The sequence below is a fragment of the Artibeus jamaicensis genome, unplaced genomic scaffold, assembly GCF_021234435.1.
Source record: "Artibeus jamaicensis isolate MK-2021 breed Jamaican fruit bat unplaced genomic scaffold, CSHL_Jam_final contig_1132, whole genome shotgun sequence".
Classification (NCBI taxonomy): domain Eukaryota; kingdom Metazoa; phylum Chordata; class Mammalia; order Chiroptera; family Phyllostomidae; genus Artibeus; species Artibeus jamaicensis.
The window spans coordinates 9,770,061-9,788,163 of NW_026521221.1; the positions used below are offsets into that span (position 1 = coordinate 9,770,061).

The 18,103-nt window shown below is 39.0% G+C and overlaps 2 protein-coding genes and 1 pseudogene across 3 annotated transcripts in view; 1 reads left to right on the plus strand and 2 right to left on the minus strand.

The window, feature by feature from the left end:
* Positions 1-8,940, plus strand: part of WDR76 (WD repeat domain 76) — a 57,592-nt gene extending 48,652 nt beyond the window's left edge. Inside the window, exons 11-13 of the mRNA XM_037151866.2 lie at positions 517-669; positions 2,753-2,806; positions 7,295-8,940. Of these exons, the coding sequence (XP_037007761.2) occupies positions 517-669; positions 2,753-2,806; positions 7,295-7,550 (463 nt within the window). The 3' untranslated portion in view covers positions 7,551-8,940. The remainder of the gene's footprint in view (positions 1-516; positions 670-2,752; positions 2,807-7,294) is intronic.
* LOC119054057 (60S ribosomal protein L17-like) lies at positions 590-4,005 on the minus strand (annotated as a pseudogene).
* A 7,379-nt stretch (positions 8,941-16,319) lies between the features above and the next one.
* Positions 16,320-18,103, minus strand: part of FRMD5 (FERM domain containing 5) — a 286,582-nt gene continuing 284,798 nt past the window's right edge. For both annotated transcript variants that reach the window (XM_037151903.2, XM_037151914.2), the window contains one exon: positions 16,320-18,049. In XM_037151903.2, coding sequence (XP_037007798.1) covers positions 17,978-18,049 — 72 coding nt within the window. In that variant the 3' untranslated portion in view covers positions 16,320-17,977. The remainder of the gene's footprint in view (positions 18,050-18,103) is intronic.

Here is an 18,103-nt window from a genome sequence, read left to right on the forward strand (position 1 = left end):
AGGCCCACGACCCAGACATGTGCCCTGACTGGGAATCAAACCCAGAACCTTTTGGTTTGCAGGTCAGCACTCAATCCACTGAGCCACACCAGCCAGGGCTTAAGTATCATTTTTAAAAAATGAGATATTCATTTGAATATAATAAATAATGAAAGTATTGAAACAAGTACCCATTTTTGTTTTCCTTAGCATCGTATGCATTTGAGAAGAAAACTTGTAAAAAAATGTTATATGTGACTTGCCGGTCTGTGTTTATTTTTTGCCTTGAGAGACTGGAAAACCAACTGAATTTTTGTCTGTGTATACCCACTGGTTACATTGTTATGCTATAGTTTTTGGAATTTTTCTGAAATTTTAACTTTGCTAGTGTTTGTAAAGTTAATACAGAAGATTAGAGAGCTCTATCTTAATTGTTCTTCAATGTAGTAAGTATTTGAGTGATTTATTATAGGCACTATTCCAGAGGCTTATTACATGCACTGTGGTAACACTGAATCATTTTTTTTTTCATTACAGCGATGTTCATCTTTATGATGCTAGGCGCCTGAATCCCAAGGGAAGCCAGCCTTTGATTTCTTTGACTGAACACTCAAAGAGCATTGCTTCTGCTTATTTTTCACCTTTTACTGGTAACAGAGTAGTGACCACATGTGCTGATTGTAAGCTGAGGTAAATTGGAAAGACAAATAGGTTGTTAAAAGAATCTAAAATGTCTGTAGTTACTGTGTCAATAAACCAGTAGCTTTGTTTACTGCTGCTCCCTTTTCAATCACTACTGTTATTATTTTTATAGCTATGGATAGGTTCCTGAAGGTCAGTGACCTATATTTGATGGCTTTTCAGCAGTTTTTGTGTTTGGAAATGGCCTTGAGATTGGCAAGGAAGGTCTGTAGCCAACCTGGAGAATTGATGTCAGGCCTCCCTTTCAGCAGTGAACAATCCCAGAAATACCAATGAGAGCAGGCTCGTGACACCTTGAAAGGGAAGTAATTTTAGCGCAGGGAGAAGCTCTTACTTTGGGGATGGTAGGTTCTACCCTACAAGTGAAGTGCTGAATGAAAGTCACAGAGCCCCAGGACATGTGCAGGCAGAAAAGATACAAAAACTGGACTTCTATATAGACTAGTAGATACAGTTTTATGGTTTCAGCTTTGCTACCTTTCTATAGCTACTTCCTAAAAGTGGATTTTAAAATGTAGGTAAATCAGTTGTACCAAAAGTAGAAAATAATGCCAACAAAAAAAATGTGATGTTAATGTAACCATGAAGAAAAATGATTGTGTTCTCTTCCGGAGTCCCTGATTTTGCTTACCATTGCAAGCATTTCTCAATTTATGAGAATTTTACCTTAAGTGATCTTGGAATTGACTATTTATTCATCAACGATCTGTTGAATGTTACTGTGAGCCAGGCTCTAGGAAGGCACCTAATTTCTATTTAGACCCATCTGTTGGGAAGAGCTTGGTCTGCAGTGTGTAGCATGTGCCCAGTTTGCTTCTAATAAAGTCTTTGCACATTACCAGGTGGTACACTAAGAGATTTAGTCACCAGGCAGTGGCATCTCAGTGTTCACTTTCTGCCTACGTAGTATCCTTTGTCTCATGAACTACCTGTTTGTCTCATTCCTGTTCATTTGCACTATAGAGTTTACTCTCATTATATTAGCTGTTAGGGATTGGCTTTCTGGTAATCTAATTAGGTGATAAACTCTAGTCTCAAGAAACTGCACTGGAATACCTAGGTAGGAGGAGAAGGGGGAAGGTGGTCGTGATGTGGTTCATTTCTTTGTGCCAGCATACCTGGTGGATGGAGGCTTCTGGGCTCCTCCAGCTGCCTCATCAGACCTCCTCCCCTTGGTTGGATCTAATTCTTACCAGCATCTGCAAATGACACAGCCAGGCCCTCAACTGATGAGTCTCATGAGGAAAAGGCTCTTGATTCATTCATTTAGGTTATTTGTGCATTTTTAGACGACATCCCTTATATATGACCTATATTATTGTGAATCTGAATATAGTTTAGAATCCAGATTACTTTAGAGCACAGGTAGCAAACACAAGGCCCACAGGCCAAATCCAGCCCTCCACCTTGTTTTATCTGGCCCGGCACCTTGTTTCTACCTGGCGGCACCGCCAAGCTCTTGCTTAACTGTTAAGGAGTAGTTACATTTATACAGTCCTAAAATTCCATTCAGCCCTTTGAAGGCAACTGCGAAGCTGATGTGGCCCCCAGTGAAAATGAGTTTGGCATCCCTGCTATAGAATGTACATTTTAAGAGTGGAGTAATAGTGTTTAAATAAACCATTTCTACACTATACAATAAGCATTGAATTTTATAATATTCTTTGTAATTTTTATTTTTTTATATTTTATTTATTTATTTTCAGAGAAGAGGGGAAGGGAAGGAGAGAGGGAAAGAAGTATCAATGTGTGGTTGCCTCTTATGTGTCCCCCACTGGGAACTGGCCTGCAACCCAGGCATGTGCCCTGACTGGGAATCAAACCGTGATCCTTTGCTTCACAGGCCCGCACTCAATCCACTGAGCTACACCAGCCAGGGCATATTCTTTGTAATTTTTATTAAATATATTAGCTGAGATTTAGTAGATCCTGATTCTATATAGTTTAAAAATAACAGTCATATTCCATGTCATGAACCAATGGAAAGGTTATTAAACACACTGATGTTATTTCAGAAAATTTGCAAAAAACAATAAAAAGCATTACTTTATTCTTGTTCTTTATTTTGCAGAATCTTTGACAGCAGCTGTATATCCTCTCAGATTCCTCTCCTCACCACCATCGGGTAAGTTTCCAGATGCCAAATAATGTAAACCCTGGATTACTGTTTGTTGGCGTACATGCACTAGACACTGATTGTCGAAAAGATGTAATAGGTCTGATTGTTGTGTTACTTTGTGTAAGTGTCGCAGGTTGCTACTTCCTCTTCAGTCCAGCAAGGGTTCTTGCTTCCAGGTTCCCTGTGTTTGTAAAGAGGTTCATTCTCTTTCAGTCAGTGGGTGGTTATTTTTGGTTAAGGTGAATGACTTTATTCCAATCTGCATTATTCGTGTTATATTATTAAGAAGATGGTAACTACTCACTTGTTGATGAGGACCCTCTCACTTATTTTATTTCTTTGGTTACCCTCTTTTTATATCTGCTACTTTTAATGTATCTATCTTACACCAGACTTTACTGGATGCCTTTGTCCTAGACATCCCCTCTTTATCTTTATTTATGAAGCTGGGGACAGGGTGAGCAATAAATGTTGTTTGTTGCTTCGGGAGTTTTATAGTCTATAGAGGCTACATTTCAGTGTATTTGTTTCTGCTTCACAGACTTCTTAAATTCCTTTTTTCAAACTTTATTCTAGGTTATTAGTTTCTAATGTATATTTTTATTTATGTATATATTTTTTACTTTTATTACATTTATTTCTTGCTGAATTTACTCCTGGGCCGTAAGTTTTTGTTTCTTCCATTCCTTCTGGGACATCTTTTTCTCCTGTGCAACCTCCTCTTCTGGTCCGGGAACACCCTGCCCTTTGTCAGGAAGGACCGTCTCAGTGTGGCAGGGAGCGCTCCTGTGTGGGGTCACCCACCCGTGAGCTCTGTAAGTTCTATGCTGCATCTTGGGAGCTTTGTTCACCCGAATGTGTTCAAGGACGAGAGACTCCATATCTACACCCTTAAGTTCAGCTTTACTCTATGCACTTTTAAGCATGTGCAGCAAAAACTCAGCACTCTTCTTGGGCCACCAACCCTGTGTCTGGCCCCTCAGTTTGGCCTGGGCACACCTACCAACTCTACCATTGTAACGACAAAATGGCATGCATTGCTTCTGTAAAGTGACAGCCTTCGGGTACATGGTGGCTATTGGAATGTGCATACCCTTGACAGCCTGAGCAGTTTCACGAGTGTTCTTAAAGTGAACATGAAGATTTGAACCTCATGTTTTGCATGATTTTGTGCAGTTTTCTGGGTCAAGTGAATAGTGAACCATTTTCAGAGGTCACTTCTGGCTGCTTTTGGAAAGAATCTAGTGTGTATTTTTTTTTAAGATTTTATTTATTTATTTTTAGAGGGGAAGGGAAGGAGAGAGGGAGAGAAATATCAATGTATGGTTGCCTCTTGTGCATCCCCTACTGGGAACCGGCCTGCAACCCAGGCGTGTGCCCTGACTGGGAACCAAACTGCGATCCTTTGGTTCGCAGGCCTATACCCAATCCACTGAGCCACACCAGCCAGGCTCTAGTGCGTATTTTTAAAAAATTTATCTAGGGTGATGAATCTGGGGTCAGTGTGAATTTTCATGAAAGATAGCACCATTGAGTGACAGTGGGAAATTTGGTTCTTTGTAGTTTATACTTGAATAAGAAAGGGCTATTAATGGTATTAAGGTATAGAGAGTAAAAGGGCAGTACTTTTTTTTTTTTTTTTTTTTTGGTTTTGGAGAGCAGTAAAAAGCCCCATATGTATTTTTACAATTTTAATTTATTTTTAGTTTTGGTTATAAACCACCTTAACCATTTTGAAGTGTGCAGTTCAATAGTGTTAAGTATATTTGCATTGTTGTACAACAGATTTTTAGAAATTTTTCATGTTGCAAAACCGAAACTTCTGTGTACATTAAACATTAGTTTTTCCTTCTCTCTCCCTCAGACCTGGACAGCTATCGTTAATTCTCATTTCAATCATTTTGACCTCTTTAGGTACTTCACGTGAGTGATATCATATGGTATTTGTCATAATGTGACTGGCTTATTTCACTTAGCATAATATGCTGGAAGTTCACTCATGTTCTACCATGTGACAGTGTCTCCTCCTGTTTTTAAGACTCCATAATATTCCATGTATGTCTGTGTCTCATTTTTTAAATTCATCTGTTGTGGACATTTGGGTTGGTTCTACCTCTTGGTTATTATGCAAAATGCTGCAGTGAACATGGGTGTGCAACAAATATCTCTTCAAATCCTGCTTTGAATTATTTTGAATAGACACTAGAATGGGAGTTTTAATGGATCATGTGGTAATTCTATTTTTAATTGAGGAAACACAATACTATTTTTCTGTTTTTTAAAAGAAAAAATTTGTGTTTACTTTCAGAGGGGGTAAGGGAGAGAGAAGGAGGGAGACAAATAGCAATGTGTGAGAGATACATCGATCTGTTGCCTCTCACTCTCCCCCAATTGGACCTGGTTTGGACCTGACATGCAAACCAGACATGTGCTCTGGGAATCAAACCAGTGACCTTTCGGTTTGCAAGACAGTGCCCAAACCATTGAGCGATGCCAGTCAGGGTTCCATACTGTTTTTCCACATCAGCCACATCATTTAAATTCCCACCAAGAATTGCACTGGCTGGTGTGGCTCAGTTGGTTGGAGAGTCATCCTGTAACCGAAATGTTGCAGATTTGATTCCTGGTCCAGGCATGTGTGGGAGGCAACCAATAGTATTTCTCTGTCACGTCTATGTTTCTCTCTCTCTTCATTTCTCTCTGAAAGCAATGAAAAAATGTCCTCAAGTGAGAATTTAGAAAATGTAGCAAGGTTCTAATTTCTATATATTCATCAATACTTGTTTTCTCTTTTTTGTTTATGACATGCTAATGGGTATGATGTTGAAAATCTCATGTTAAAAATCTTCTCATATGCTTGTTGGCCATTTGTATATCTTTTTTGGAGAATTGTCTGTTCAAGTCTTTTGCCCATTTCTGTATTAAACTACTTTTGTTTTTGTTAGTGAGTTGTAGAAGTTCCTTACATATTTTGCATATTAACCACTTATCAAGTATATGATTTACAAACACTTATCATTTTGTAGGGTGCCTTTTCACTTTGTTGATTGTTTTCTTTCATGCACAGAATTTTAAAGTTTGGTGTGGTCCTATTTGTCTATTTTTGCTTTTGTTACCTGTGCTTTTGGTGTCATATCTAAGAAATTACCAAATCCAAAGACTGAAGCTTTCCCCCTATGTTTTCTTTTAGGATTTTTATAGTTTAAGGTCTTATGTTAGGTTTTAATCCATTTGAGTTAATTATTACTGTTCAACTTCACCTTTTGCACGTGGATATCCAGTATTCCCAGCACTATTTGTTGAAGCACTTACTCATTCCCAGCACTTACTCATTGTGTGGTCTTAGCACTCTTGTCAAATGTGATTTGACCATATACATGAGGGTTCATTTCTGGACTTCGTATTCTTTTCCTTTGGTTTGTATGTTGGTATTTATGCTAGTACCACACTATCTTGAGTCCTATTGCTATTTAGGATGTTTTGAAATCAGTAAGTTTGAGGTCACCACCTTTCTACCTTTGTTCTTTTTTCTTTTTTTTAAATCCTCATCTGAGGACATGTTTATTGATTTCATGTAAGCCTGAAATCTGTGTGGAATCTTTAAGATTTTCTACCTATAAGATCATACAAACAGACAATTTTACTTTTCCTTTCCAATTTGGAGGGATGTCTTTTATTTCTCTTTGTAATATAATTGACTATCATGTGACTGCTCAGAATGTGTCTCTCTTATCAGATGCTTGTCAGTTTAATGGTGACACCTCATGTGCAGAACACTCCACGTTAACCTGTGAAGTTGTGAATGACCCTTAAGTTAGGCAGATCATTGTATCTAGTCCTGTCCAGTTTTCTGGTTTTACCAGATTTATATTCTGTTGAATAGCAGTGAGAAGAGTGGGCTTCCTTGCCTTTTTCCTGATCTGAGAGGAAAAGCTTTCAGTCTTTCATCATTGCATATGATGTTAGCCATGGACTTTTCATAATAGGCCTGTATTATGTTGAAGTGGTTTCCTTCTATTTCTAGTTTGTTCAGTGTTTTTGTCATGAAAGGGAATTGAACTTTGTCAAGTGATTTTTCTGCATCAATTGAGATGATCATATGTTTTTTGTCCTTCATACTGTTAATGTGGTATATTACATTGATTTTTATTTTTTAAATTCTCACTTGAGAATATCTTTTCATTGATTTTAGAGGGGGTGGAGGAGAGAGAGAAAGAGACTGAGAGAGAACCACTGATTTTGTTGTTCCACTTATTTATACATTCATTGGTTGCCTCTTGTGTGTGTCCTGATTGGGGATCAAACTTACAACCTTGACATAGGGCCTGAGTTGTAGTCTTGTAGGAAGGATGAGATTAGGATGATAGAACTTAGAGAAGAAACTTGGTAGAGAAAGTCAGCAGTTAGGAGCAATGCCATCTTTACTCTCTGCCCATCGCTACCTTGAGTTATTTACCAGTTACTGTCTTTTAAAGTGTTTTTTTTTTTCACTAGGCATAACACCATTACTGGGCGATGGCTGACCAGGTTTCAAGCTGTGTGGGACCCTAAACAAGAAGACTGTGTCATTGTTGGCAGCATGGCCCATCCACGACAGGTGGACATCTTCCATGAGACAGGAAAGCGCGTGCATTCTTTTCTTGATGGAGAATGCCTTGCCTCTGTGTGTTCCATCAATGCTATGCACCCAACTCGGTATATTTTGGCTGGAGGTAATTCCAGTGGGAAGATACATGTTTTTATGAGTTAAGAAATTTGCTGGGTTTTTGGTTTAGCAATACTAATTTGTTCAAATTAATTAATGTTTATTTAGCAAATATAAATTGCTTTATTAATAGCTATAATCAGAATTTTTTTTTTAAATTGAGGGAGACGCCTTGGAGGTTGTTTCCACAGGATGGGGAGGAAATATGAGGGAGGCTGATGCCTTCAGCACTTTAATCAGGCAGTATGTTGAGAAATTATAATATCATCAGTTATAAAGCTTTGAATGATCAGAATTAAAAACTTTTGTGGTCTAATGATACAGTTTTTAAAAAATTTATTGGAGTGACATTGGTTAATGATAACCTGTAAGTTTCAGGCATACATCTTTATAGTACCACATCTGTGTACTGCACTGTGTGCTCACTGTCCAAAGTCCACCCTTCCTGTTACTGTATATTTGATCCCCTTTACCCTCTTTGTTTTCCCCCAACTCCTCTTCTCTCCTAACCACTATTCTGTTGTTTATATATATGAGGGTTTTTTTGTTTTATATCCCACATATGTGTGAAGTCATGGTTTTTGTCCTTTTATATTCAACTTATTTCATTTAGCATAATACTGTCAAGATCCATCCATGTTGTTACAGATAGCAGTATCTCATTTTTGTATGGCTGTGCAGTATTCCATGGTACTCATGCCATTGTACCACACCTTCTTTATCCAGTCATCTGTTGAGGGATACTTAGGTTGTTTCTATTTTTGGTCATTGTGAATAATGCTGCAGTGAACATAGGATATGTATGTCCTTACAAATAAATCTTTTCATTTTTTTTGGTAGATATCCAGAAGAGGGATTGCTGAGTCTTATTGTAGCTCTACTCTTAATTTTCTGAGGCACCGCCATACTGTTTCTCATAGTGGCTGTGCCAATTTACATACCCACCACTGTGTGTAAGGTTTTCCTTTTCATGTTTTTTCCAACACTGTTAGTTCTTGTCTTATTGATAATAGCCATTTTGGTGGGAGATGGTATTTCATTGTAGTTTGGATTTGCATTTCCCTTATGACTAGTAATGTTGAGCATCTTTTAATATATGTTGGCCATTTGTATGTCTTCTTTAGAAAATTGCCTATTCAGGTTCTCCACCCATCTTTTAATTGGATTGTTTATTTTTTGATGTTGAGTTGTATATTAAATATTAGCCCCTTATCAGAGGTATTGTTTGAATATACCTTCTGTCATTTAGTTGGTCACCTTTTTGTTTTGTTGATGCAGAAGTCTTTTTAGTTTGATGTAGTCCTGTTCATTTATTTTTTCTTTTACTTCCCTGTCTTTGGAGTCAAGTTCACAAAAACTGTGAGACCAATGTCTGTAAGTTTAGTGTCTATGTTTTCTTCTATGTATTTTATTGTTTCAGGTCTTATAGTTAAGTCTTTAATCCATTTTGAGTTAATTTTTGCATATGGTGTTAGATTGTCTAGTTTTATTTTTTTATATGTTGCTTTCCAGTTTTCTGCATATTTATTGAAGAGACTTTACTTTCTCCATTGTATGTTTTAGGCTCCATTGTTAAAAATCAGTTGCCTGTATATGTGTGGGTTTATTTCTGGACTCTGTTGTTTCATTGGTCTGTGTAACTTTTTCTGCCAGTACCATTCTGTTGTTTTTTTTTTTAAATATATTTTATTGATTATACTATTACAGTTGCCCCATTTTCCCCACTTCACTCCCCTCTACCCTGCACACCTTCTCCCACCCACATTCCCCCACTTTAGTTCATGTCTGTGTGTCATAAGTTCTTTAGCTTCTACATTTCCCATACTATTCTTACCCTCCCCCTGTCTATTTTCTACCTACCATCTATGCTACTTATTCTCTATACCTTTTCCCCCTCTCTCCTCTCACTCCCCTATTGCTAACCCTCCATGTGATCTCCGTTTCTGTGGTTCTGTTCCTGTTTTAGTTGTTTGCTTAGTTTATTTTCCTTTTTGTTTTTAGATTCTGTTATTAACGACTGGGAGTTTGTTGTCATTTTACTGTTCATATGTTTGATCTTCTTTTTCTTAGATAAGTCCCTTTAACATTGCATATAGTAAGGGCTTGGTGGTGGTGAACTTCTTTAACTTGACCTTATGTGGGAAGCATTTTATCTGCCTTTCCATTAGAAATGATAGTTTTGCTGGATACAGCAATCTTGGATATAGGTCCTTGCCTTTCATGACTTTGAATACTTCTTTCCAGTCCTTTCTTGTCTGTAAGGTCTCTTTTGAGTAATCAGCTGATAGTCTTTCGGGAACTCCTTTGTAGGTAACTGTCTCCTTTTCTCTTGCTGCTTTTAAGATTCTCTCCTTGTCTTTAATCTTGGGTAACATAATTATGATGTGCCTTGGTGTGTGCTTCCTTGGGTCCAAATTCTTTGAGACTCTCTGAGTTTCCTGGATTTCCTGAAAGTCTATTTCCTTTGGCAGATTGGGTAAGTTCTCCTTCATTATTTTTTCAAATATGTTTTCAGTTTCTTGCTCTTCTCCTTCTGGCACCCCTATGATTTGGACATTGGAATGTTTAAAGTTGTCCTGGAGGTTCCTAAGACTCTACTCATGTTTTTGAATTCTTGCTTCTTCCTTCTGTTCTGGGTAAATGTTTCTTCCTTCTGCTCCAAACCATTGATTTGAGTCACGGTTTCCTTCCTGTCACTGTTGGTTCCCTGTACATTTTCCTTTATTTCACTTTTCATAGCCTTCACTTTTCCCTCTATTTTGAGACCATACACAACCATATCTGTGAGCATCCTTATTACCAGCGTTTTGAACTGTGCATCTGATAGGATGGCTATCTCTTTGTCGTTTAGTCATATTTTTTCTTGAGCTTCGATCTGTTCTTTTATTTGGGCCATATTTTTTTTTTTTTGTCTTGGTGCAACTGTTACATAGTAAGGGAAGGAGTCTTAGGTATTCATCATGGCAGGGCAACCCACATCACTGTGCTGTGGCACTGTGTGTGGGAAAGGGGTCTGAGGGGGAACAATGCTGCTTATTCAGCTCTCAGCCCATTTTCAGTCACTTTCTCTGCTACCCACAAGCAAACTGGGCTCTTCTGGTGCAGATTCCTGGGTGGGTGGGTTTGTGTACGTTCTAGGACTCTGTGGGTCCATCCAACGAACTCTCCTGTGAAGCTGGGAATTTCTTCCTCTGCCTCAACCCCCACAGGTTTTTTCAGTCAGAGGTTTTGAGGCTTTATTTCCTTGTGCTGGAACCCTGGGTTGTGCAGTTTGTCTCACTGTACAGTTGTTCCTCTTGGTTTATCTGTACACAAATGTGGGACTGCCTGCTCTACCAGCCTCTGCTTTGCTGCTCATCTCCGCCCTTCATACCAATCTGGATGAATATTTCTTGTTTAACTTCTTGGTTGTCAGACTTCCATACAGTTTGATTTTTCTGTAAGTTCTGGTTGTTTTTTGTTTTTAAATTTGTTTTTTAATATGTTTTATTGATAATGCTATTACAGTTGTCCCATTTTCCCCCTTCATTCCCCTCCACCCTGCATACCCCTCCCCCACCATTCCCCCCCTTTAGTTTATGACCATGTATCACAAGTTCTTTAGATTCTATATTTCCCATACTATTCTTGCCCTCCCCCCTATTTTCTACTTACCATCTATGCTCCTTATTCTCTGTACCTTTTTCCCCCTTCTCCTCCTCTCACTCCCCTGTTGCTAACCCTCCATGTGATTCCCATTTCTATGGCTCCACTCCTGATCTAGCTGTCCTTTTAGTTTGCTTTTGTTTTAGGTGTGGTTCTTAATAACTGTGAGTTTGCTGTCCTTTCACTGTTCACCTTTTTTATCTTCTTTTTCTTAGATAAGTCCCTTTAACATTTCATATAATAAGGGCTTGGTGATGATGGACTCCTTGAACTTGACCTTATCTGAGAAGCACTTTATCTGCCCTTCTATTCTAAATGAAAGCTTTGCTGCATAGAGCAATCTTGGATGTAGGTCTTTGGATTTCATGGCTTGGAATACTTCTTTCCAGCCCCTTCTTGCCTGTAAGGTCTCTTTTGAGAAATCAGCTGACAGTCTGATGGGGACTCCTTTGTAGGTGACTGTCCCCTTATCTCTTGCTGCTTCTAGGATTCTCTCCTTCATTTTAATCTTGGCTAATGTAATGATGATGTGCCTTGGTGTGTTCCTTCTTGGGTCCAATTTCTTTGGTACTCTCTGAGCTTCCTGGATTTCCTGGAAGTTTATTTCCTTTGCCAGATTGGGAAGTTCTTTTTTATTATTTGTTCAAATAAGTTTTCAGTTTCTTGCTCTTCCTCTTCCCCTTCTGGTACCCCTATAATTTGGATGTTGGAATGTTTAAAGATGTCCTGGAGGTTCCTAAGCCTCTCCTCATTTTTTAGAATTCCTGTTTCTTCATTCTATTCTGTTTGGTCATTTTTATCTTCCTTCTGGTCCACTCCACTGATTTGAGTCCCAGTATTCTTTCCATTACTATTGGTTCCCCGTGCATTTTGCTTCATTTCACTTTAGCCTTCATTTGTTTCTCTGATTTGTGACTAAAATCAACCAGTTCTGTGAGCATCCTGATCCCCAGTGTTTTGAACTGTGCATCTGATAGGTTGGCTCTCTCTTGGTTACTTAGAAGTATTGGCTCTGGGGCTTTGAGCTATTCCTGAGCCATAATGTTTTGGTCTGTTTGCGCCTGTTATGTATGAGGTGCTTAACCTTAGGTGTTCACCAGGGTGGGGTGACCCAGTCACTGGGTTGTGATGCTGTATGGGGGCGCGGTCAGAGAGGGGCAGTGGCGTCTATTCTGCTCTCTCTCGGATTTCAGTCCCCTTTGCTGCTTCCCTCAAGCAAACTGGGCCCTTCTGGTGATGGTTCCTGGGTATGTGGGCCTGTGCACCCTCCAGGACCCTGTGGGTCTCTCCAACAAACTCTCTTTGAGCCTGGGAGTCTCCTCCAGCACCTCAACCCCTGAAAGTTTTTCCAAGTGGTGCTTTTAGGCTTTAATTCTTGGCGCTGGGGTCCTAGCCTGCGCGGTCTCACTGCTCGCTCCTTCGCCTGGTTTATCTGCATGTGAATGTGTGACCGCGGTCAGCCAGATGCCTTGTGCCCTCACTGGGTATGCCCGTTGCCACCCCACGCCTGGGATCTGCCAACCGCCTTTTCCTGTGTGACCCCGATCCAACAGCCACTGATTCTGGCCCTGTTACTGGTCTGGCTGAAGGGTTCATTGTTGTCGGACTTCCATACAGTTCAATTTTCTGTGTTTTGGTTGCGTTTTTGTTACTAAAACTTTGTTGTCTTTAAACTTGGTTATGCGAGGAGGCGGTGTTTCCACCTACGCCTCCATCTTGGCCGGAAGTCCCCATTTTTAAATTTGTTGTTGTCCTCCTTTTGGTTGTATGAGGAGGCACAATGTATGTACATATGCCCCCATTTGGCCAGAAGTTGTTACGGCAGTTTGTGCCTTTTGTTGGAAGTGGAACTATTAAATCAGTGACTAATGTTACTGTGTGACATTACCTATCATTGTTCTTCATTGCCAAAATACCACTGAAAGGCTATTGTTAATAGCACCAGCAATATGTTTGAATTCTAAGAGCAAATATTATCATAATTGCATATCACATAAGTGGACATGTATAATTTTTTTAAAGAACAGTTTTCCCCTAAATAATTTCCTTCTCTGTAATTAAAATCTAAGTGGTTTGATGCTTAGTTTATTAAAAGTTGTGGGTGTTTATAAGGAATAGGAGTTCTCTGTTTTCTTGATGATATGAATATGGAAATATATGAGAGGTAGAAATATTAATTTATGAAATGGGAAGTAAAGCTAAGTGAGGTGGAGTTATATTTAATCTACCCTTGAAGTACTAAACACAGCCTTTTGGCTTTTTCTTTTTCTTTTCTGCACTGCTTAATTTCACAGGTTCCAGAATGGCTGGTTCTGTGGGGATTGTCCTTTTTCTGATTTTAAAAATGACCCTCAATCAAATTAGTACCATCATTTAAGCTTTGATAGTAATTGCCTGGCTTCTGTAGTGTTAACAAATTCTTCATGCTTTTCACTTTTGTGATTTCTTTTGACAATGTAGCTTCATAAACTGTGCTATTTATATTCAATTCCACTTAATAGAGCTCTCTGTTCTTGAGGCAGTGCAGGAGAGTGAGTGAGGACTTGTTACTCAGTGATCTGTAATGGCATAATAATTTAACTCTAGAAAGCACATAAAAGAAAACTGTCTCTCTCAGGATATCCTTAAATTGCAGTCTGTTGTGAAAGGTGTTTCTCCCAGAGACTTGCTTAAAGCTTCGTGGCTTCTGTAATTATTCGTGTATTATGACTATAATCTTTCCCTTCAGGATCAACCCTTTTTGTAAGTTCCCCTTTATGATATCTCTTACCTGTATAAGCTCTGAATTCCACTTGTTATTTTCTTTGAGATAACTGGCACTTTTTTTTCTTTAAGAAGAAAGAAGACTATTCTCATTTTGGGTGGACAGACTTGGTCAGCGTAGGGCAGGCTGTAAATGATTAGGAGTTGATAGAATCTTAGTTAAGTCCTTTTTTAGTATTTTGGCTTTTGACTTTCCTTTCCACAGAGAAGACTTTGCAAAGGCAGTTCTCCAGGGCAGCAGGGGAGCTAAGGGCTGTGCTACAGAGATTTAAATCCTTTCATCCAGCGTATACTACATGGGAAGGTGGGGAGAGCATACACATGTCTTTTATATCAAACCCAAGAGCAAGAATTATATGCCCTATAATTTCAGATTCCAAAAAATTTAGGCATCCCGTTAGGGTGTCCCTTCTGACTTAGTACTTTTTTTTATACAAAGAATACTTTCCCATTTTTTTTTCTTAATTTATTGACTGGAGAGTCACGGGGAGGGAGGGAGGAAGAGGAAGATAGAGAAAATGAGGGAAACAAGAAACACTGATTTGTTGTTCCACTTATGTATACATTCATTCATTGGTTGCTTCTTGTATGTGCCCTGATGGGAGATTGAGCCCACAGCCTTGGTGTATGAGGACAACACTGTAACCAACTGAGCTACCCAGCCAGGGCCCAAAGAGTAATTTAAATTTTTTTTCCTTTTTAGTATGGAAAGTTCTAGCTACCAACAGTAGCTAGAACTGAGTTTTATTTCCAAGACAGCACCAGAGGGTGTCCAACCTGTGGGCCTGCATGTGGACCAACACAAAATTGTAAATTTACTTAAAACATCATGAGATTTTTTGTGTGTGTGTGATTACATGTTGCAGTGTATTTAATGTGTGGCCCAAGACAACTCTGCTTCCAGTGTGGTCTGGAGATGCCAAAAGGTTGGACACCCCTGCATAGACCAACATTCTAGTTCACTCGGATATAAGTATTAGGAATTTTAAATGAAAAGACAGAATTTTGTGAGAAAGAAAACATTTAGCCTAGTTATGCGAAGTGAGGAATAAAACATTTTAAGGGTTTTTTTTTTGCTAAAATGGAAGCTGTGAAAGAAGAAATGTTTTAAAGAAGTCTTTTGGCAGCTTGCTCCACTCCATCAGCAAGTTGTAGGGGTGTGTAGAGGAGGCCTGTTCAAGAGCTAAAAGCACAAGTGTGTTCGGGTACAGAGGGGCCTGGTTGAGCCCTAAGCCGAGGGAGTGGGTGCGAGAGCCCCGAAAGGGGGTATGCCTAAGTATCCACAGAAGGGTGGCTGCTGTAAATCTATAGGATCTGGGAAACCCCTTATGTTCATTGGTTCTTCTTATGCTTTGTTTAAAGTGATTCTTCAGATCACTTTAAGAAAGGCTTTTACTGTTAAAAAACAAAATAAAACAAAAACCTCCACTAGGGACAGGAAATAAGTATCATTTTATAGGTAGGTAATGGGAACCTCTGAAAATTTGGAGGCTAAGTGACATAACTTTGTCAGTGCATTAGGAAGATGATCTTCAGCAGAACGGAGGACTGGAGGACTGCAAACAGAAGATTAGGTAATAGGCTAGCACAGCAGACCTTATTTTCACCTTTTATCCTCATGGAACTTAGAAGACCATGGCCAGTTTTGTAGCCACAGAGTGATGGTTACATAATCAGATGAGATAATGTCACAGGAATGTATTTTGTAAGTTGTCAACACGGGGTTTGTTACGGTGGTTGGAGTATCATTCTGTTCCTTTCATAGGAAGTGTTTTCTCCCTTCTATTTGACTCTGGTCTGGAAGCTGGATTACCTGGGCGCTACTTTTGGCTCCAAGACTATGTAACCTTGGAGAATCACTTCTTGGTTTTCCTTATCAGAAAAAAGAGGTATAATTCTCCTATAAAGTTATTTCACACTTATAGCTTCTAAGCAAAATGATTATTTTGATTCCAGTGGCACATGGCAGTCTTTGTAAATCCCACGGGCATCCTTTTATCTGTGTATGTCGGTAACTTAAGGAGAGAATGAGACAGGATACAAGTTAAAAAAGAGTCTACTCTTTTATGATATTTAAATATTTATTTAAGTTTAAAAATAATTTTCATGGCACCAATGATTTTATGCTAACTACATACTGAATATGTAGAAAAAAGTACATTGCTTTGAAGGAAAATGTAACTTAGATTTTTTTGGCACACAAAAGGTTAACAACTATTTTTTAATGAAACTAAGAAATTCACATTTGCAGGTAGTTTACCCTCTACTGCTTAAAGATGCAGTACACTATTCTTTAGTAAGAGTTTTATTTTCTCTGATAGATGAAGCTATGGAAACCATTGATTTTTCAACAATGAGATCAAATTAATTGAGAGAAAATAGGAGACAGAGTGGAACACAGTAAAACCAGGTTAAAAACTTGAACAATTTTTAATGATGGGGAGATAGCAAAGAAGACTAGTCACCAACAAAGGAAGTTTGTTATTCAAGCACTATTTGAAAAGCAAATTGAAGGAAACTTTTCTATCGGTATTTTCTGGAATAAGCCCTGGAAAAAAAAGAGTCTGAAAGTTTCTATTCAGAGAGAAAAATCTAGCTGTTGGAATTGGTGTGACCTATTGTACTGTTAGGACTCTAGACACAAGAAATGTACCCAGAAATGGGATACTGCATCATTTTCTAATGTGAATATGAATGGTCAGAGTCGAGGCTATTACTCACTGCATAGAAACACCATATTCTACAAACTGAGGTAGGAACACTACACTAAAAGGTAATCTGCTATGTTGCATAAGATAGTAGATATCCAGGTTAAAACTGGCCCCCTATCTCCTAACAGCCTTTTCATCTGAGTCTACTTTTTCCACTTTAGTTCTGTACTAAATAAAGCCTTTCCTATGTAGATGGCAAGTGGCAGTGGCTAGTTAATTCTAAGTGATCCCTAATCTTTACTAGGATCTCCCTCAGTTTGTCTTATCTCTTGGTAAATAGATGTTTGTAATTCTGCCCAAATTGTTGCTGGTATGGAAAAGATCAGACAAGCCCTCTTCCACTCTTAGATTCCGGCCATGTTTTAGCATTCCAGTACTTGGTCTTGCTCATCTTGGCATCAGACATCTCTTTGCTGGTTGGTTGGTCGAGCACCCTGGATCTTTAACTCATGTCAGGAATTAGAGCAGAGCCGACCCTCTTTCTGCTAGTATGGTAAGGGGCAGTTTTATTGTGTAAATCAGGATTGGCAAATTATGGCTTGTGGGCCAATCAACTCATCATCTCTTTTTATAAATATAAAGGTTTATTGGAACACAGTCTTGCTTCTTTGTTTACGTATTTATATATACCTTTGGCTGTTTTTGTGCTACAGTGACAGAGTTGAATAGTTGCCATAGAGTATGGCCCACAAAACCAAAATTTAAAAATTTACTACCTGGCACTTTACAGGAGAAGTTTGCCAACCCCTGGTCTCGATGAAGGGGAATTTAAAATTATGTACCCCTTCACCCACCCCAAAAGAACAACCCCATTTTATTAGAAGGCTGTTACATTGTGTACACGGACATGGTTCTGCCATCTCAGGGGACAAACCAGGGGCAAGCAAATCTTAAGTGACTCATTCTATTCTCATTTGGGACTGCCCAGCAATGTAAGGTGTCAGCAGCTGCTCCATGTTGTATAGGGTGGGTCCCAGGAATTGTCTGCTGACCATCTTTAAATAAGTCCTCAGGCCCCAGATAACTTAGAAATCGCTCCCTGAGATGAAAGCAAGATCTCACGTGTGACTGTTTATAATAGTTGCCGAGCTCCGGCCTCAGACCCCACACTCACCCTTTCGTGCTGTTCTTCTGCATGCTTCCATGGCTTCCCTCAGCAAGGATGGCAAGTGCTTTTTTCCTACAGCTTTTATTTTCCTGATGCAGAGGCTGACCCTAGGGGGCAGTATTTCTACATCTAAGAGTTGGTCTCTGCCACTTTCACCTTCTTTCTTGATAGGCATCGGTTAGAACTCCTATTTAAAGAGATTCTTTTCCTGGTCCCTTCCAAGGCTGTTTGTTGATCTTGGAATTCTATTTTCTGAGGCTTTTCATTCTCAGGATCAGTTTCTTTCTTGCATCGTTTAGTTCATCAGGCTCTATTTTCTTAATCCATAAAGTAAAAACAAAATATGAATTGATAAGAAAATAACATTTTGT